Source organism: Ciona robusta, chromosome 5, assembly GCF_009617815.1.
Source record: "Ciona robusta chromosome 5, ASM961781v2".
Lineage (NCBI taxonomy): Eukaryota > Metazoa > Chordata > Ascidiacea > Phlebobranchia > Cionidae > Ciona > Ciona robusta.
This window is the reverse complement of record NC_143239.1, coordinates 2,998,061-3,018,734: the sequence shown is the minus strand read 5'-3', so window position 1 is coordinate 3,018,734 and position 20,674 is coordinate 2,998,061. Positions and strand designations below refer to the sequence as shown.

Here is a 20,674-nt window from a genome sequence, read left to right as displayed (position 1 = left end):
ATTACACTAGCTCGCATGCGCCGTCTAGCGGTAAGAAAAACTTAAATTTCCTCACTTGCGAATGATGCAAAACTCAAAACAGAATAGATTTTTTTATTTTCAAAATAGAACCACTGCGGAACAAAATTCACCATTATTGGTTGTACGCTAACCATACTTGTTCATAAAAAGTAATCAAATAATCCGATTTTTGAAGTCAGCAGAAAGTTCCCGTCTCTTGCAACTTCTCTCACAGCTGCCTGTTGATTATCACACAGCCAGCTGAGCGAGCTGTCACTTGAAACGGCCATAAAAATTCTTCACAAGTAGTTAATTGTGCTGGTTCACCATCATGCTTATATAAAGGGTTTACCAATTAAGCTGGACACGTGTGCACCAATATACCTATAGAGAAGCTTTCGTCTGTAATAAAAAAAGGTAACAAAATAGAATTACATGCGTATTGCAATATTCTTATTAAAATTTCCGATTGCAATAATTTAAAAACCAAAAAACAAATATTTTTGCTGCTATTTTATCACGGGGTTAAGAATTCAACTGTGGGCTTAACCCAAAACCGCCGATAGCTTCGCCTAAGAAACAAACAGTAAAGAATATATATATTTTTACTAAGTTCATAGCTTACCCTCCCGCCGTTATGTCAGAAATCAAATGCGAATCTTTATCGGTGTAAGTTCAGACTTGTTGAAATTCTTCCATGTACTTCGATAAATCAGACATGAGATTAACCGCATATGGTAAACCGCCGACTCCTGTTTCGCCAAGGATACAATGCTTAGAAAGCATTCTAAGAAACATCAAGGGTCTTAAATGCCATCATTAAACCGTATAGTACTTTGGGGTAAGGTGGGACACCTTTAGCACATAATATTCAAATATCCTGATTGTGGTTTAAACAATAACAAAGGTCTGTGGTAGCCGTGGTAATACGGTTTTATAATTCTTTGAATGTTCTCTGCTACCAAATAGGACGAGACAAACGGTTAAAAATGCGTCCCATCTTCCCCACTTTACTATATCACACATTTGTTAACAATTGCGTATCGTTTATTTTTAAAAATTCATTAAAAAACACCTAAGTCAACAAATATAATTGTTGCACAAAACTGCAATCGTCTTTCTGGCGATTTTCACCAAAAAATCCAATGCAGCTATTTTAGGAACAAAAATGCTGCAGGGCGACTTTTACGTATCGCAGATCAACCGCATAAAGTAAACATACATTGTCGAATCTATATTCTCTAACCAATCATTAGCCGTGTTAGGTGGGAGTAACATTAGCAAGGTTGGCTCGTTTACTGAGAACAATTTCCGATGATTAGTTTCACGCTAATCGTTGGATTCGTCTTTTGGTGGTCACTAATATGTACATTGTCATGTACCACGGCGCCGGCAACATGTTCTTACATTTAACAATAAAGATCCAGCAGATTGCATAAGTTGCAGTATATTTGCGACACGTAAATTCTTGAAACTGCGACGAAGACAAAATTGGTATATATATACTAAAGAAACTGACGCATATAACAACGCGCAGTATACCTTAACGCCTAAATGATGAACATTAACTTAGTTTTAAATTTTTACCATATGTTTTTAAATAGTATATATAGACGGTAGGCCCAGCAATCGTTTATAGTTATAATAACATTAAACTTTCGTTGCTATAATTCCCATACACTGTATACGTTTCTTGAATGCGAATTTAGGCGTTATAACCTGCTAGGTGAACTAGATATCAAGCAAATGTAACGCTACCTGATTTTTTTAACATCCTTGCATACAATGATTCTGAAAATGACTCCACTTTCCTAAAATTGAGCATTGTTAAGGCTGTTGAGGCCGCGTCTGCACCCTAAGCTATATAGGCCCCAAGGCTATTGAGATGAATGCGATGAACTGACAGTCTGATAAATTCTTTCTGAAAACTTTAGATCATACAGATTGTAAGGTATAGCACATGCACCTTCCAAAAGTACACATTATTACTTTTAAAAAAATGAGAAAACGCTTTCATCCGTTTTTTTTAGATAATAAACACAAAGGTTTGTAACTGTGTTCTATTTTTACCGTCCAGAATGCTTTCAAATACGGAACGAAAGACAAGGGTTTCAAACGTCAATTAGCCACAATGCAAGTCATTCCTCCTCGCTGCTATTTTATAAACCCACCGCGAAGTGAAAATTACAGAGTTCCGGTAACGAGAAAGTGAGGGAAGCGGCCGCGAAATCAGATAACTGATTCTCGTCTGGGCCCGGACAATTTGTTTATTTGTGCACGGTACGTAAGGGAGACCCGATTTTCAAGCCTTCGTGGAACTACAGACTTATAAAGGCATCGATAGACTTGCGGTTTACAGGCAAATCGCGACATCGAAACATTAAATATTTCTATCTTTCTTTCTTCTAAGGGGTGTTTTTTTCATTTTTCATGAACTTAGAAGTACGTGACCGAATCACATAGTGTGCGAGAATATTTATATACATAAATAGTAGAGAAGGAGGGGGGGAGATAGGACACCTGTAGCACCTAATACCCAAATATCCTGATCGTGTTTTGAAGTACTAAAACGGTCTATGGGAGTGCTGGTGATACGGTTTTAAAATTTTTTGAATGTTCTTTGTTTACTGACAAAAGGGAGGAGAAAATAGAATAAACGAGTTTCCCATCTTCCCCCACCGTACGATATCATTTTCATGAAGGTTTTGTGATGGTATTTGTCATTTTTACGTTTGTTGAAACACTGAATTCTATAATGCGAATTGTCAATATTTAGTAGCGCTGGTCTTAAACTCCTCGCAGACTCAATCGACACTTATATGTGCTGGAAGTTATCTCCCAATACAAGCGCCTATCATCACAAAGCACAAGTTGGCCACGCTCCGCAGAAGCAAACTGAATCGTCTTAAGAAAACTGAGCCCCTAGATTAACGACGCAACTTTGCTATTTCTTTTCTCGACCGCAAACTCTTTCGTGTCACAAAAGCTTCTGCCATATCTCTTCGACTTAATAACCATATTGATGAATGTAATATTATATTCATAGTTTCGGTCATTCCGTATATAGCTTCTCGCAGATAGAGTCATGTTAAATTGGTCCTTTAAATAAACTTTTGCGAAGAGAGTTTTTGGTCAACCAGTCAACTTGTTCTTTGTAAACTGCCAAACTAGAGAAGTTGGGTCATTTGTTTTTTTAGAATTGCATTAAGCTATTATACAAAATGCCTCGAAAAATTGCTGAGACAAGTCCGGGACCAAGAAAATCGACATCATTGTTATGTGAAAACAATTCTGCTGCACGCATCAGACCAACTTTTCAGTCGTGAGTCGAATTTTAAGCATTTTTGATGTATAGTAGGGTGGGGGAAGATGGGACACTTTTTCATTCTATCTTTGCCTCTTATTTGGTAGTAAACAAAGAACATTTAAAGAATTATAAAATCGTGTCTCCACGACTTCCATAGACCGTAACTAATTGTTCAAAAGACGGTCAGGATATTATGTGGTAAAGGTGTCCCATCTTTTCCAACCCTACTATATTTATTAGCATATATTCTAAAATATTGATAAATTCTCAGAGAATCGATATCACACAAAATTGGTTCTGACGTAATATTTGTAACGAGGTGATAATGCGCATGCGCAAACTTACTGCTTAGCCTGCATGGAAAGTTCTAAACATAATTTCGTACCTGTAAAAAACATTTTCCTCTCGGATATTTTTAAGTCTTATCTTTCACATTTTTGTCCGTCACGACAAATATACTGTCTGTTGTTTTTCATGGCCTTTAACTTGTTCTGCGGCAAAAGCTATTTCTATAAAGAATAACTATAACTGTAATGCATATCACGAGAACGAAATGTGTAAGCATAGTGACATTAAGTGTATACGACAACTGTTTATTCAAAAACGATTTTCATAGACGATTGCTCGCACGCAAAACGAGATAAATGAAAAATATCTACGATAATACCACACACAAAAAACAAACGGGCAAAGAATATTGCACAAAACCAACACATAGAGATAGTCGCGTGCAGTAATACTGTTCAAAATCGACAGAAATCTTGTGTGTCCAATTTAGGGGTTTCGCTTCATAAGAACGAGTAATTTGTAACGGTTTAATTAATGGTAGTTGACTATATCACACTATACATACTAAACCAGATTTTTCATTTTACATTTGGTTATCTTTAAAGCGTTTATGCAGAGCAAAGTCAACAGTAGTTATGAGTTGAGGCAAATTCTCATTATTCTGGTTTATAGTGTGTAACCTATTTAAATACACTCATGTTACAGTATGGCACGGGTAAACCTTACTATAGTGAATTTAAATATAGATATATCTAATGAGAAAATATAAAGTTTTAAAACACAAAATATAAAATCATAGTGTGGCTCCACCCGACGGTGAACCAGAATATCCTATATTAATATAGTACTGTGGGGTAAGATAAATACCATATACGCCACACAATATCCAATATTTCCTAATCTGTTTTTTTACCAATTAACAACCCTGTTTTAGATTTGTGAAGATAAGTGATATAACTGTGTAATCTATCTTTTTTCTTCACTCCAAATGGGGTGATAAAAGAGAATTAAACATGAACCATCTTGTCCAACCTACTATATGGGTCAAAATGAAAAGTTCATGTTCCAAAGGAGAACTTTTGAAATCCTTGGCTTTGCTACATTATGTTAAACCTTGATACTTCTCATTGTAACATCTCGTGTCGGTCGTACACATTTGATTTTTGCTCTTGAAGCTGCTTTTTCCATTTTGTTTGCATTTGATTTACCCTTTGTAAGACAGGCTGAGATTGCCCAGAGCCCCGTCCCTGTTTGGAAAATTAATGTTTGGTCAGAAAACTGAATGACAGCATTGAAACGGGGTATTTACAATACACAACAATGTACCATGTCCACAATACTTCTCAATCAGTCTTTTTTTTAGTTTTATATAACAATTATATAGATGATACAGAAAAGGTTATAAGTTTAACAAGATAACTGAAAAGAATTACAATTTTTCTTAATTTTGGGTATATGGCTGCATAATTTGGAGTTATTTTTCTAAATATATACTTCGTTTAAAAATGGGAAACAAAATCAGTTCCCATGAAAAAAACAAGAACTGCATTTTATTTATATATTACGGCTGTAGTGTAACAACTAACAAGCCTAATCTGGCCAAAAACACTTGAACAAGGACCTCACCCATATAGAATACAATCTTAAATACTATGTAGGAATGTAGCCTATATATATATACCACATATAGCACAAAACAACAGCAAAGGCAAACCACCTACACTTGATGATCTAGGTCGATCGGAATCACGTGCAGAAACAATTGATTCCATCTCAGTTTCTTCATCTAATAACCCAGCAGCTCGATTCTTCCTATTCACGTGATTAATGATAGGGTCAGCGATCACCATCACGATCATATAGATGAGTAGCACACCAAGAAGAACGAGGAACATGTAAACCACAACCTGGTAAAGATAAAGTATATATATGTAACTTAACACTGCACAGATAGTACTACTTCAGATATAAATACAATGACACATATAGAATTGGGAGTAAATTCTATTTTTCTTTCATAAGTTTTACAACATACAACAAAACCAGACTGCAGAGTATGGCAGGTGCACGTGTTTTAATTATAGCACGCACACACGCAAAAAAAAACCGTCTTGCACGCGCGAGATCTCGTCAGGAACTGCCATACTCTTCAGACTGACAACAAAACACCATTGAAAAAAGTTTAAAATTTACTGAATAAAAAGAACAGTGAATATTGGTTATGTGGAAATACTGCTGTGCTACTTTCTGTGGTTTTACCTGCATGGTTTTTGTGCTTCTGACTTCATATTTGCACCCACATCTGAGACAATATGGTTCAATATCTACATCTGTGAGTGCAGAACCGTTCAAGTTTGGCAAGACAACTCGAAGGCAGTCACAATATTCATGCAGAACGTTTTTCGTGTATATCTAAAACAGGTTAACCAAGTGTCAGCTTTAATTTGAAATAGTTATGACTAAAATTTACCTTCGCGGGAATGTTGTATTTGTGATAGGCAAGGCAGGTGCATTTACATCTGATATCCTCGTATTGTGCAGAAGTATCTTCAAGAAATTGAAAGGATAGCAATACGAATAATAAAATTCCGCAGTACATGCTTTATACAACTCTTAACAAAATAAATAGCGCTATATAAAGTGCAGCAGAAACGTAAACACAACGGAACTACGTACAATACTGTACTGTTACTGTACTGTTGTGGCTGATGGGGTAACACTAAAAGAGGGAAAAGGGAAAACAGGGAAAAGAGGGAAATCAACCCTAAAAGAGGGAAATAGGGAAAAGAGGGAAAAAGGGAAAACTTGCATTCCTAAAAGAGGGGAAAAGGAAAACAGGGAAAACAGGGAAATGCTGTTTAGTAAAAAAGCGAGATTTTTTTATATTTTATTTTATTTACTTAACTTTGATAATTATAAAAAAGGGAACAGCAGAAAATCAATACTAACATGCAAGGGAAAAGATGAAAAATAAAGAAAAGAGGGAAAAAACAGGGAAAAGAGGGGAAAAGAGGGAAAAGAGGGAAAAGAGGGAAAAGAGGGAAAAGAGGGAAAGAGGGAAAACAGGCGAAAATAGGGAAAACAACACTAAAAGAGGGAAATCGGGAAAAGAGGGAAATAGGGAAAAGAGGGGAAAACAGGGAAAAGAGGGAAAACAGGGGAAAGAGGGAAGACAGTTTTTTCCTCTTTTTCCTGTTTCCTTATTTTTCATCTTTTAGAGGGGAAAACAAGAGGGAAAAAAGGGGAAACTGTCTTCCCTCTTTCCAGATTGGAAAGTTTGCAAACTGCGCGGAGGATTTTTTTTTGGAGATCGAAATTGCGCGGATTTTGCGCGGACGAGCGATTTTTTTGCGCGGATCGTCTGATTCTTGAAACTTAATTGTTAACCTCCTAATTTACAAGTAAAGTAGCGAACCAAACAAATACAGTATAAACTAAACGGCTGAGGTTAAAGGACTTGACAACCTTTTTCTTACGTTCTCTTGCGCAACGATTATGACGTACGTCTAGTGATGCACATTACTGTAACAGTGTAACGCTTTCATACGTTCGCTATTTTGTTTAATAACGCTATCATACATCATCTCTTCAACTAAACTAACATTTTTTTTAAATTTAATAATTTTGAAAAAAAAGATTCTTGTGTTTGTGGGACTTTCGAGAGAAAACGTTTTGCAGCGTCTTTTCAAAGGTTGCTATACGTTTCGGCTTGGCCGTTTTTTGTTATAAATACAAAAGATTCGAAATAAAGTATTTTAAGATATCCTAGAATATTGTGCATCCCTGCGTACGTCTTCGTGTGTTTGTGACCAGTCGGCCAACTGGGGAATATACTGAAGGAGATATAATTATGCTTAAAAACCAGTGGTTCTCGAACTGTGGTACGCAAAGGTCTCCCATGTGGTACACGAGCACCAATTTAAGTTCCACCTAAACGATCGCAAATATTTTTTAGGGATTGTCATAAGCATTATTTTAATTCACATAAGTTAGTGAAGCGTGTCATTTCATGCTGTATTCCTTATTTCCTTATTACAATAGTTCCCAGCTTTTTTTAATACAAGCGTTGCTTTAAGCATGTACAAAGTATTTTTTCAAATCGATTTCTACTTAGGCGCATCGTGAAAAGGCAAATATCCAACCTGTTTTAAGCACCTGCAGACTAAATAATCAAGGGGACATTTGCTATTATTACGCAAATAATGAACGTGTGAGTTGCTATTATGTCGTAATTAATTGCCAGGTCAAACAATCGCTATTACGATGCAATGAATCCACGTGTGAATCCCCACTATTTCGTAATAAACATGCTGCTTGGCTGAGAAAAACATTGTAAATATACAGCACTACAACAGTGAACATATTTAGGTGGTTTATTACAGCCTTATTCTGTTTAATTGGCAAACTACATTTATTTTATACGCAACTTTGGGAAAGGCAGTGCCAAGTTTGTACTACGAATTCCCGCCGAAAAATCAGGTGCGTTTTTCGTTTAACATTCACAAGCCTTTAATATGTAAGTGCTAAGTGGTACAACTATTCCAGTTTTTTAGGTCAATTTAGTTATTCGGTAGGTTAACGCTTACAGTTTAGCTCCTGTTTAAGAAATTTAAACATTTAATTTTTTTTTTAAAACGTCCAAACAAACGTTTTTTTTTAGAAACATATATATATACTTGTATTAGTTATTTTTCAAAAAAACAAAGAAAAACTACATAAAGCGCCCTGGATTTTATTGACTACAATAGTAAGCGGGAACGACTCGCGAAAGAAAGAGAGTGTATTACCTCTCTCCTTTACCGACATTGGAGATGCGCGTTCTACTCTTTTTTATTTCTGTGGGCATACGCACGTTGGCTGATAGAGTCATAAACACACAAAGACATACGTCATAATCGTGAGAGAATGTAAGAAAAAGGCAGCTAGTTCTCAACCTCAGCCGTTTAGTTTAGTTTCTATCCAAGCGCATTTACAAACAGGAAAAGTTATCAAGTCTTGCAGCGATTTTTACGCGCTTTATTATATTTTTGCGCGGATTGATATTTTTTGTGCGGATTGCTAGTAATACCGCGAAAATTGCGCGGATTTTTAACCAATTTTGAAAATTCTGCGCGGAGGATAAATCCTCCGCGCACGACATATTTTCCAGTCTGGCCCTCTTTCCCCTGTCTTCCCTCTTTTCTCTGTTTTCCCTCTTATCGCCTGTTTTCCCTCTTTTCCCTATTTCCCTCTTTTAGTGTTGTTTTCCCTCTCTTTTCCCTGTTTTCGCCTGTTTTCCCCTGTCTTCCCTCTTTTCCTTGTTTTCCCTCTTTTCCCTGTTTTTCCCTCTTTTCTTTATTTTTCATCTTTTCCCTTGCATGTTAGTATTGATTTTCTGCTGTTCCCTTTTTTATAATTATCAAAGTTAAGTAAATAAAATAAAATATAAAAAAATCTCGTTTTTTTACTAAACAGCATTTCCCTGTTTTCCCTCTTTTCCTTTTCCCCTCTTTTAGGAATGCAAGTTTTCCCTTTTTCCCTCTTTTCCTTCTTTCCCTCTTTTAGTGTCGATTTCCCTCTTTTCCCTCTTTTCCCTTTTCCCTCTTTTAGTGTTACCCTGGCTGATGGTCGGTCTTGTGATGACGCTAGTTTAGATGCGCGAGAATCACAAATGTGGGATCGCTGAAAAATCTGCTTGAATCATGTTTACTCAGATAAAACAAAGCAGTTCATAATGTGAGTTACATTGTCGCAAAAAAAACGTTTCTTTACATTAACTTTCAAAACTGGCTTCTTCTTTAAAAAACAAAAGCGAACAAATGTACTCGTCCAACTTTCAAATTCTTTTTTATTTACTATTTACATAATATTAGAAATAATACGTTATGGTCTATAAAGTATAACCAGTTATTTACTAAGTAAAGCTCCCCGAAACGTATTCGTGGTACTTAGTAAATGTCCGTTGAATGGATACCATTAAAGAAGTTTCTATAACAACAACGTACGCCGACCGTTGATGCTTTTGGTGGTTTGTTATTCGACAGAAATCGACTTAAATCCACACTATAGTAACACGTATAACTCGAATTAATGAATGAATAGGCTCCGTTTGTAAACATGTAATAGAAAAGACCTAAATCAGCCACAAACAACGTGAATTGTGAGTAATTATTGATGTTTTTGTTTTAAAGATTTATTTTCAAAAACTATAATTAATGCTAACTTGGTGGTTTAAAAATCTGTTTTAAAGTGTTGTACTTTTATCATCAGATCATTTTTTTGTAGGATTGCACGAAAAATACGAATGGGTAAACGTGTTGAAAAAGCTTTGAAGGCAGGTGGACCAACCTCAGCTTCTTCCCGCGCTGGCGATGACTGCTGTAAGTGTTTTGTGATGTGTGGTATGTATGGTGTTGCATATATTTACTGTGTTATATGAAATTTAGGGCATAGTGGTTATTGATAGTTACAATGTCCGTCTCCAGCCTAGAGGTTAAAGGTTTCAGTCTCGGGGCTGTTAGGCTACCATTGTAGGCGTATATGTATCTCCTGGCAAGGCATTTAACAGCAATATAACTTCAACCTAGTGGTTTCGTAAGGGTTGTCTAAGTTGTCAGCCATACAATAAAAAAATATGATCATTTTAAGTTTTACACATGTGGTAACTTAAAAGCAGACATGAGGTGTGCGGAACAAAACACCCAGAACTGTTGTTTTTCGCCGCCCGAAGATAAATAATTTACATTTATTCTGAAGTGTTCTCACTCAGCACCATTTAATTTCAGCCACCCCTGAGCCATACACATGTACCGGGAATTTTCCAGATGATTTTGCAGAGTTATGGCAGCGATCTGGACTCGATAAAGAACATGTACCAGTTGTGAAACCGCGAGCAAAGAGACCTGCGACCCCAACTGCAGATGATGCAAAAACTACACCAGGTAAGATAATGAGTTTGCATGAAAAAACTTTTCCACATTAAAAAGATTCCATTTTATAAAAAATATACAATTTGGGTAAGAAGGTTGTTGTATTATAGTTTAAAGTTTACCTTCCATTGTGAATTTAGGTTTACTGTTTTGTTTTACTTTAGGCAAATAATTCCAAAATAAATATACAATAACAATGCCTTTAGTCTTTTATGTAATAAAAAGCTGAATTTACATAACAGTATAATGTGATTATCGTGGCTTATGTTTCAGAGGGAGAAGAAGTAGAAAAAGTTGAAGAAGAATTGCCACCAACCACTTACACAGTTGTGGATAACCTCACCATTATTAAGCCAAGTATTCATGTAAATGCTTTTCAATATGTGAATTATGAATGTCCTGAGAAATTATAAGTGTATTCTTATTAAATAACGAGGTTTTAAAGTATGATCAAATAAAAAAAAAATATTATAGTTTTGTCCTTGGTTAAAATGGTTTCACAAATAGATACCACAAGAATATTACAGTAAGATAAATGATAATAAAAGATGTTTTATTTCATGCAGGTTGAGTTTGATGTGGAAGATACAAAGCAGATGCAGATCAACCATGCTAAAGAACTTTTCATTAGAAGCTGGAAGGTAGAGGAAAAAGTCCTTGGGATTCTAAAGATGTGTATCCTTGAGCGTCTTCAATGCATCAAGTAAAACTACTTGTAAATTTTTCAATTCTTTAATAAATGAGGATATTGGCAAAATTGAAACAAAAAAAAAATCATTTTTGTTTGAGCTAATATTATAACTGTCAATAAATTATATATTATATTTCGATATTATTTTTCTTTGTTCCAGCCTATGGAATGTTGGACTAACAGAACACACATTGAAAATTCTAAGCAGTTTGCTACCAAGTCTTCCTAGTATTAAAACTTTGGTGTTAGATGGAAACCCCATACCTGGATCAGAACCTTACTACCTTGTAATGGGTGAAGACAGCCCGTGAGTTGTACTGACAAATACTATATTTAAATTAAAGCCAATTTATTGTGTAATGTCAACTGAATGCTGTCCTGAACAAAAAAAACATTAAAATAAAAAGTCTGCTATGTGTTATGTACAGCATACAGCATCTGTCATTGAGAAACAACCAAATCACTGACCAGGGAGCTGAAATGATTGGAAAAGCCCTTGGCACGACTTTCACACAGAACAGATGTTTGGCCACGTTAAACTTAAGTTTCAACAATATATCGGATGCTGGCGCTAAACATATTGCACAGGTATTTTATCTAGTCACCTGTAACTAGAATTTGTTAAACATATTAGCATATTTTACACTGAAGTTAAACAATTGTAGATGTGAGTGTGTGAATGATTGAATGAAACATACTTATCCTCGCGTGGCTGGGCAACGACAGTTGTTATAACACCAGTGTTTTGTATTATACACCTCATGCCCGCTTACAAATTTCCAAGTGTATATGACTTTGTGGGTGTTTATTTTCGGGAGATTTTTTTGTCATATATGGCTGGCAGTTTATACACCCCTTAAGGGACAATTGGGTTGGAGCAATTGTCATTAAGTGTCTTGCCTAAGAAACATGTTAGCAGAATTTTTTTTGTATAAAGGGAATACGGATGAACCGTGTGTTGTTATCCCTCTCTCTCGCATCGAACAACATCTCAGATGAAGGTTGCCAATATATTTGTAATGCTCTGCAACGATTCTCCCTCACACATGAAGAAGTTGTTCAAAGAAGAAAGCTTCTCTCACAGGGTGGTTTTCGTGGAGGTTCAGTAAGTGGGTTGATACAATTAGCTAGACCTGCTGCAAATGCATATACACTATATATCAAAAAAAATATTCCTAAGCAAACTAAGCATGTGTTACACAAAACAAACTGATTTATACAATCAGGGGTTTCATTACGTTATAGTCGCATTATGTTGAGCAAAAATATGGGAGTAATGTAGCACTATACTTGGGTACAGGGACTAGGCTCACGCCGAACTGATTCCAAGGATCGTCCAAGCAGCAACAGGAGTGGCTCCCAAATGAGGACTAGTCGTGGATCTTCCAAGAAGAAACCAGATGCGGGGAAGAAGGATGCAGAGAAAACACCGAAGAAAGACGAGAAAGGGAAGAAGGGAGGTGGGAATAGTTTGTGTGTATTGCATACTTACATTACCTGCTTTAGAATCAAGTTTTTTTCATAAAGCTTCAAATGTTTTTTGATGTTCACTTCTTTCGTTCTATAGCGTTGTACTCTCATGCTTTTCATGTTGTGTAGTGTATAACAACCATTGTATTTGCATGCCCATGTTGCTTCATGTGATCACTAACATTGTTGTTTCTTTTCATTGCTTCAATCACTATTATCCACCTCTTGCTCAGAAATCTCGAAAATGAATTCAAGATGTGAGTATTATTAATCCAGTTTGATCAAACTACTGCATGCATTTCATACTTTAATTAATTTAAATGTGTAAGCTTATAAAGTTGAGTTGAATAACATTTAATAACTATGCGAAGTAGCCCAGCCCACCAGATTAGATCAAAATTGACTCTTATACACAAAGTTTAAACATAAAACATTTTTTTATTTTTCGAAGATAAAACAAAAAAAAGGAATCAGCAGAAAAAAGACAGTTGTAAAAATTGAAAAAAGACAGTTGTAAAAATTAAACTACCATCATGTCTCAATTTACTTATGGTGAGGAACTGGAATGCACAATAGACTTAATAACACAGCCTTTCACTTACAGTGTCCGTGACCAGTGAGACACCAAAAGGAACAAAGGGGAAAAAATCTGGAGGTGCTGGTGGAAAGGATGGTGGAAAACGAGCTATGACACTCAGTGTGACTCAGGACTCTGAAAATCCAGATCTTCCGGAGTTTGTGCATCCTCTTATGGACCATCAAGCAGAACACACTGAAGGAAAAGTCTTTATTCCTGGCTGCATGACTATGGTTAATCTTAATTTATCAAGTAAGACAGACCAATAAATAATATGTTTATCATTTGAACATCCATCTTATAATGAATGTCGTTTCTCCACAACTGGGGGACAAAGCAAGTTACATTCATTCTTTCATCATCAATTTGTAATATCAGCTTATAAAATGTCAATAATAAAAAACACAAAATTAAATTTAAGTATTGTTTTAACAATAATCATGACCGCAACTTTTATTTAAAGGAAATAAAATTGGTAAACAAGGCATGGAATACCTTCTCTCCATGATTCAGTACCAAGCTAATCGACATCGAATTCTTGCAGCCACCCCAACTGCACCTGGACTACTTAAACTTCACATTCAGGTGGTTTATTTGTTAACTTGACACAGTGGTTAGCAAGCACGCCTAACCAAGAGGTTACCTGTTAGCAATTGATCCAACCCAGTGGTCTCTTATGGGTTGTCTGAGTTCTTTGCAAGACATTAAAAAAAAAAAATCTCCAAAAAGCAATCACTTTCAGTGTGACTGCGTGGTAACTCAGAATCATGCATGAGGTGTATGAAACAGATCACCCAAGTTATATCGCCTGTCATTGAGGATAAAACAAGTTATTCATTTCACATGCTAAATATGAGTTTCAGATTTGTCACATCTAAGGTATGCAAAATATATTTGGATATTTAAGTAGACATAGTGGCTTTGGTAAGTTTAGTATTGAAGCTATTGTTAAATAATGTAGATAAAGAAGTGTTTAATATTTAATACATATTCTAGAGAAACGCTGTATCAGAACAACACCCTACCTATGTTAAAATTCAAGAAACCATGGTAACAAGAGACCCAACCTACAAACCAGAAGCAAAAACACCAGAAGATGATATACAGTCTGTTGTTGGCTAAACTAAATACTCTTCCACAGTAAACTTGTTTTGATTCTTTTAGTTGTCTTCCTCTTTCACATTTTTACAAGTTACCTTATTAGCAACTGTGCTAGTATTTTGTTTTTAGCATCTGACAGGCAAAAGGGTAATTTTCACATTCTTACTAACATCTAGTTTTATACCTACTTGTGTAACATGTTTAAGGCATTGTGTAATGGGTTATTGCAAATTTTTGCATATATGCTTCACTTTTCTTAGAAATTTTAAAAGGGCTTGCAGCTGGTATGTACATTGTTTTTTTTATTTGATTTGCAATGCACATCAAGTGTATGAGTACAAAGAATGTGAGTGACAGTACAGCTTGAACTCAAGCAAGGTATAACAAAAGCAAGCACTACAATGTCGGTAGTATGAGAAATGAATGTAAAACAATTGCAATAGAAACATATGCAGGTTTGTAAAATGTGCAAAACAAATGCAATGCTGAACTAAGAGACTAACACACAGAAGGCAGAGCAGCACGTACGTTAATTCGGGATGAGTCTAACAGTAAGAGAACCTGAAGGTATCACAGTGAATATTGAGATGCATTTTCAAAATACATTTGACATAGATTTTGTTTTGATTTTTTGCTGGATATTCTTTGGCAAGATTTATGGCACAGTTGGCTGTTTTATAAGAGGTGGCACTGATAAACAATATACAATTTGAAAAGAAAAGTGAAGAGCAATAGACTGCACGAAAAGGAAAGCAGAACACGCAACATACAAAAGAAAAATTTTCTAATCTGAGTTGGAATCAAACCAGGTAGCCACGGTTGTATCTTCCAGTTGGAATGGTAGTTGGCATATGCTGGTTGCGCTGACTATCGGATGTAAATGGTAGTGGAGGTACGGGAGATGTTACTGGTGTACTGCCGGTGCTGTTTAGTACCTGTTGATGGGCAATGCTGAGAGTGCCGGACACATGGGAAGAAGATCCATTACTATGCATTGCACGTCTGTCTTCATCGTGTAAGCGTAACAGAATCTCAATACAAGGTACCAGGTGATGCCAGGCGAAGTTGGTGACTTTATGCAGTTCCACAGTCCATGTAGGAGCTATGTGAAGACAAATTCGGGAAGCAGCAACACATGAGGCAGTAATGAGAGAAGGCTTAAACACCAGGAAGGCTTGGTCTTGGAGCGAGACTTCTAAAAAGTAGCTAACGTTTTTTTCCAGGTACATATACACTTGCTCTCGGTTCGTAAGAGGTTGACCAGCATGTAAATCGCGTGTCCCAAGAGCCACTTGCATGTAGTACTCTTTGAAGTGGGAAGCAGTTGGAAACCCAATGTCCCACTCAAATGCACTGAGTAAACGGATTTCCATGGTCATGTACTCTGCAGCATTAAGATTCCACTGGAGATGGTCCATGAGAATCTTGAACTTTGGGATTTTTTCCTCTCGCTCCTCAAACTTGCTTGCCACTAGTAGACAGCAAAGCACAAGCATTTGCAAGTCTTCAACACCAAGCTGGAATTGGTCTGTAAACCGATCATAGAGACACACAGCAAGATGCTGAGCATTGCTGTTGAGTCTATACTTCTGGCATGTAAGTGCAAGCCAATCAACCAAGTACCTGCGCCAGTACATCAACTTTGAGCTGCCAGTAAGACGCAGCATAAAGTTTTCCCTAGCCTTTAGTGTGTCATGGATGTCCTTGGCCAAGTCATTCTTACATCCTGGCCAGTCCAAATCCATTTAATTTAGATTTTTTCTAGGTAGGAACTAAACTGGCCTTACACAGTTTACCGCAATACAAACTAACCAGCACTGTTTAGTTTGACATTCTGAAAAATCTATTGCGGAAGAAAAAAAACAATTAAGTTTCAAATTCCATATTTTATAAATGAACTAAAACGCATTCATTACATAATGAAACAATAGCATTATTTGCGCATCCACCACATTTGTCTTTAAAGGCAGAATCAATTTTGCATACTGTAGTGTTGCCCACGATAACAGTTTGCATTTAAAACAAAGCTGTAATCGCAAATATTTTACCTGTGAGATTTTTATTGTTCACTTTAAAGAATCGGTGCTAGTGAAGACTGAAGAATCATCAATTATCATGTTTTTGACACAACGTCAGTTTCTAATTCGCGTTTTTTAAGCGCAAGTAAACTGCTTGACAAGCGAGCGTTTACCATGAAACCCGTTTAGCTCGTTAAGGAACGTATCTGATCAGCCGTTGTAGCTATAGCTATGAATGCCACAGAATATCGCAACACGTGTCGGAAGCATTTGAAATCAAAGCGATCACGGCAGTTGTCAGAACTTCACGGGATGTAATAAATCAAACCCAGGAAGCGAACGAACGTCCCTGGGAGATGCTTTGTTTAAAAGAGTCCTGTGTTGGTAAATGTTTAAGGATAGACTAGTAGAACATTGCAATCATCTTGTTGACCATTAGCACACAGCTTTGAATCCAATATCTTCTGGTTACCAGTTATGCTGTACATTGCACAATATGAGCCCACACAAACCTGCCTAGTGCAACTTGTTGGGTGGCAATCTCACTAACTTTGGTTTAAGTTTAAGATTTAAACATAGATGACTCGAAAGATTTAACAATAAGAGATGTTTATTGCGAGTTATCATTAAAACATCAATAGTTTTTCATTTACAGGTTGTTTTGTAGGGTGGGGGAAGACAAGACATCTTTTCATTCTATTTTATGGTCCCATTTGGTAGTAAGCAAAGAACATTCAAAGAATTATAAAACCATATTCTCACGACTCCCATAGACCTTTGTTAAATGTTTAAAACACGATCAGGGTGTTTGTATATTACATGTAAAAGGTGTCCCACCTTCCCCCATTCTACTATATATCAACAAAAAACATAATCCAGTGTTCAATAGTGCTGTGGTCCACAAATGTATTTATTCTTTATTGAATACAAAATAAGAATATATAAACTTAAAATATGGAACATTATATTGAAAAGTAACCTAACAATACAAATTTTGAGACATTTAAAAAAGTAAAATATTTTAACATAGATCTCAATTAAAGTATTAGACAAAATGTAAAGTATTTAGATTTAAAAAAATAGAAACAGAAGTTACAGCAGTAAAACTACTTTTTAATTGCAATTACAAAACTACTGTGATATTTTCCCTACTGTGATAAATTAATGATACATCTTAAACAGCTATGATTTAATAAACCATATACTGTCTTTAAATCCCTATAGGGCTACAGAGTGTTATGTACATTAGGCAGACATCTTTTATCTTTAACGCCTTGATGTTCCCCCAAATCCCGAAGCTGTACGACTTGTTCCAGAAGAACGAGATGTATTGCTTGAACTGCTGCCCCAATTGCTGGACCCACTTCCCCAGGAATTGGCCCCACTGCCCCAAGTGCTGCCACCACTACCCCAGGTACTTCCCCTGTTACCCCAACCCCATCCTCTTCGGCTATTGTACCCGTTATTTCCCCACCCATAGTTGTTGTAGCCGCCATATTGGTTGTTGTTTCTAAAACGTATAATTAATTTAAATAAGGTGCTTATAACACTTTTTTCTAGTCAGTTCAAATATAAACAAGACCACTTATAAGTATGACCTGCATGAAAGAAAAATATTTTTTTATTTAAACTTAAAATGCAGAATTTATGCATGTCTGTAATATTTAAAGAATTGCAACATAAACAAAATATATATATTTTATATATATAAAATACCCATTTTTAGAAGTAAAAAAACTGAGAATTTTTTTCTTTAATTAGAAAAAATGTTTTACAGCAATAGGCGCCAAATTTAAAAAAAATGCAGGGGGAGGTTGGGATATTTAGACCTGCATTCCTGTGAAGCAAATCTGGTCCAATTGTTCACTAATTATTGTAATGCAGAAATTTTCACTGTTGGTCTGCCTACTCTGTCATCTCAGTTTTGTCGCATATCAGGCATATGTACTGAACAATAAGAACACCACATGTAGTTACCTTGAACCAAACAAATACCCAGCCAAACTGCCTACTCCCAATCCAGACCAGAATCCACCACCACCAGCATTATTGGGAGTGGAATTAGCTTGTGTGTGTGTGCGACTGGAATAACGTTGGCGAGTATAGGTGTCACCTGTTGCATCGTCATAGCTTGGTGGTGGAGCTGATGCTGTAATGCAAAATGTCATCTCCGTAAATATAGTTTAAAAATCTCAGTGAATATATTTTAAATACTCGATGGTAGGAAAAAAAACATTCTATAGGCATATGTAATATATTTAAGCCTTAAACTGTATTTTTACCAATTAATATAATTCAAACACTTATATGCACACCTGTTGTATGCGATGTATGTTCGCGTTTAAATCCATATGGAGGTGGAGAGTTGGTGTTACTGCTTTGTGAGTCTCTAAAGTTTGAGTGCCTTGGTGGAACATTAGTGTCTTCTGTATTTGACTGACTTACTTTGCAGAGTAATATTCCAATGGTTAATATGATAATAAAGAATATGAACCAGGAACTGCTGTCTGAAGAATGCTTTGAGTGGTAGTTGTTGTTATGTTGCTGGTTATAACCAGTATAACCTTGGTTTTGCCTTGATTTGCCTGCCTCTGTGTAATCCAGTGTGTATTCTAATCCACAAGAACCTAAGGGTCAAGGGGTTAAACAAATATATGACATTTCCCCCACAACATGGCAGTATTTTTCCATTATGTAAAAAATGACAGCTTTTACATTGGTAGGTAGGTGGCTCCATGTTAGTGTTGATAAAGCCAATCAAAATATTAACATCACATCAAAAGGTTTATGGTTATTTTACTGTTCTTATGCTCCGTTCTTCAAACATTACATAAAGCACTTAATGTTTATTTAGAAATATTAACATTAGGATAACCTAAAAACAAAACCATTCACCTTTTAATATATAAACATCATTTGGATGATCATAGCCTTCACATGTGACTTGTAATTTTCCAAAGCGGTACGAGTCGTCCATATCTGCTTTGCATTCCCATTGTACATCAAACCCATCACTTCCTACATTCTTACACTGTGTGAATAAATGAGTATAAAATCTAGTACTGTGGTGCACTATGCAGCTGTTGCAGAAATATTCCTTATGAAATTATTTTTACTTATGTGCAATTTTTTTGTCCATCAGCGATAAATTTTATCTAAAAAATTTTTTTTGACTTTTGTGTTAGATATATATATATATTTCCAATATTTGTTAAATTAAAACCGCGGCGGCCAACTAGTTAGCTGTGCAGGATAAATCACAGCATTGTGCGATTGTGCAGCTTAGAGGGAACACTACTGTGTAGAATCTCATGGAAGGAATATGCAGGGTAATTGTTGCCAAAAAAAAACTTGAAATACTCGGTATACAATTTCGATAATCTTAACAAAACTAATTACCGCGTCAATCAATACATATTTTACCTGCACAACAGAAGGTTTAGATGCAGAATAGGCAGATCCTCCAATACAGTTTAGTTGAGGTACTGGACTACTTCTTCTTCCAGTTGTTTTTCTTCCATCATACAATGTAATAGCACTGACTTCGGTCAAGAGAACTTTTTCACCTCCTGAAATTTTAAAATATTACTAAATGTACTTTTAAAAAAAATGGTACATTTACAAGGCATATAATATGTATTACGCTTACCTCCAAACCAAGCTTTAGAACCAACCAGAAACAAAATAAGAACAAGAAGACTTATAATAAAATACCGATGACACTTCATTTTGAAGAATAGAATATCCTACGATCTTAAATAAATAAATTATTCGTAATTTACTAAGTACTTTATAGTGTTTTAACTCTGAAACAAAAAGAGATAATGCTTTTAGCCATAGGGTACGACGGTACGTATAGGTATACACTGTCACTATATATTGTATATAATACAAAAAAAAAAGACTTTCGCCTCCAAAATAACACACTCATTCTGCATGTAGAAAATCACCATATGTATGAAAGTTTGCTGCCGTCTATTATATTTATAGTTGTATAAAGATCACACGTGAATTTGTCATGTATGACCCAAAATGTGACGTGTCCTACACTTTGTTTACTCACATGATCAGCTGTGTACTATTCATTGCATCATAATGCGAGAGGAACAGCTTTGGGGACGAAATATTTACCAGGTACAGTGTTTCCTGGTAAAAAAATTAGTCACCATTAGTAAAGTTTTACGAACTTTTATACTTTTAACGAACTTGATATCGTACGGTATATATTTTTTTATATCCAAGATTTTGCATTATTAATTTTATCATCACCGCGCTGAGCTTTTCTATCTTTCGGACTTCTCTTTATTTCTTTTG

At 35.8% G+C, this 20,674-nt stretch overlaps 4 protein-coding genes across 9 annotated transcripts; 1 reads left to right on the top strand and 3 right to left on the bottom strand.

The window, feature by feature from the left end:
• The first annotated feature begins 3,195 nt into the window (after positions 1-3,195).
• Positions 3,196-14,701, top strand: LOC149735597 (leucine-rich repeat-containing protein 71-like). 5 transcript variants are annotated; one of them, XM_089878090.1, is made up of 13 exons: positions 3,196-3,322; positions 9,860-9,954; positions 10,360-10,515; positions 10,777-10,868; positions 11,070-11,206; positions 11,355-11,501; positions 11,623-11,782; positions 12,132-12,299; positions 12,495-12,654; positions 12,898-12,921; positions 13,269-13,493; positions 13,705-13,826; positions 14,238-14,701. In XM_089878090.1, exons 1-13 carry the CDS (start codon positions 3,222-3,224, stop codon positions 14,361-14,363), a joined length of 1,713 nt encoding a protein of 570 aa, XP_089734216.1. In that variant the 5' UTR covers positions 3,196-3,221; the 3' UTR covers positions 14,364-14,701. The 5 variants fall into 5 exon arrangements, with proteins under 5 accessions (XP_089734216.1, XP_089734217.1, XP_089734221.1 ...); XM_089878095.1 differs by lacking the exon at positions 3,196-3,322 and adding an exon at positions 6,124-6,248; XM_089878092.1 differs by lacking the exon at positions 3,196-3,322 and adding an exon at positions 8,849-9,310.
• Positions 3,880-6,230, bottom strand: LOC149735598 (proton-transporting V-type ATPase complex assembly regulator TMEM9-like). Of its 2 annotated transcripts, none has more exons than XM_089878118.1 (4): positions 6,066-6,230; positions 5,855-6,007; positions 5,313-5,502; positions 3,880-4,842 (listed from the first exon to the last, which is right to left on the bottom strand). In XM_089878118.1, exons 1-4 carry the CDS (start codon positions 6,192-6,194, stop codon positions 4,703-4,705), a joined length of 612 nt encoding a protein of 203 aa, XP_089734244.1. In that variant the 5' UTR covers positions 6,195-6,230; the 3' UTR covers positions 3,880-4,702. The 2 variants fall into 2 exon arrangements, with proteins under 2 accessions (XP_089734244.1, XP_089734245.1); XM_089878119.1 differs by having other exon boundaries at positions 5,317-5,502.
• LOC149735596 (cyclin-J-like) lies at positions 14,625-16,862 on the bottom strand. The gene has a single exon (XM_089878109.1). It carries the CDS (start codon positions 16,085-16,087, stop codon positions 15,143-15,145), a length of 945 nt encoding a protein of 314 aa, XP_089734235.1. The 5' UTR covers positions 16,088-16,862; the 3' UTR covers positions 14,625-15,142.
• Positions 16,863-16,952: 90 nt separating this feature from the next.
• Positions 16,953-20,190, bottom strand: LOC149735595 (store-operated calcium entry-associated regulatory factor-like). Its single transcript, XM_089878107.1, has 6 exons — positions 20,010-20,190; positions 19,784-19,929; positions 19,256-19,391; positions 18,676-18,987; positions 18,338-18,509; positions 16,953-17,870 (listed from the first exon to the last, which is right to left on the bottom strand). Exons 1-6 carry the CDS (start codon positions 20,086-20,088, stop codon positions 17,627-17,629), a joined length of 1,089 nt encoding a protein of 362 aa, XP_089734233.1. The 5' UTR covers positions 20,089-20,190; the 3' UTR covers positions 16,953-17,626.
• Positions 20,191-20,674: the final 484 nt, after the last annotated feature.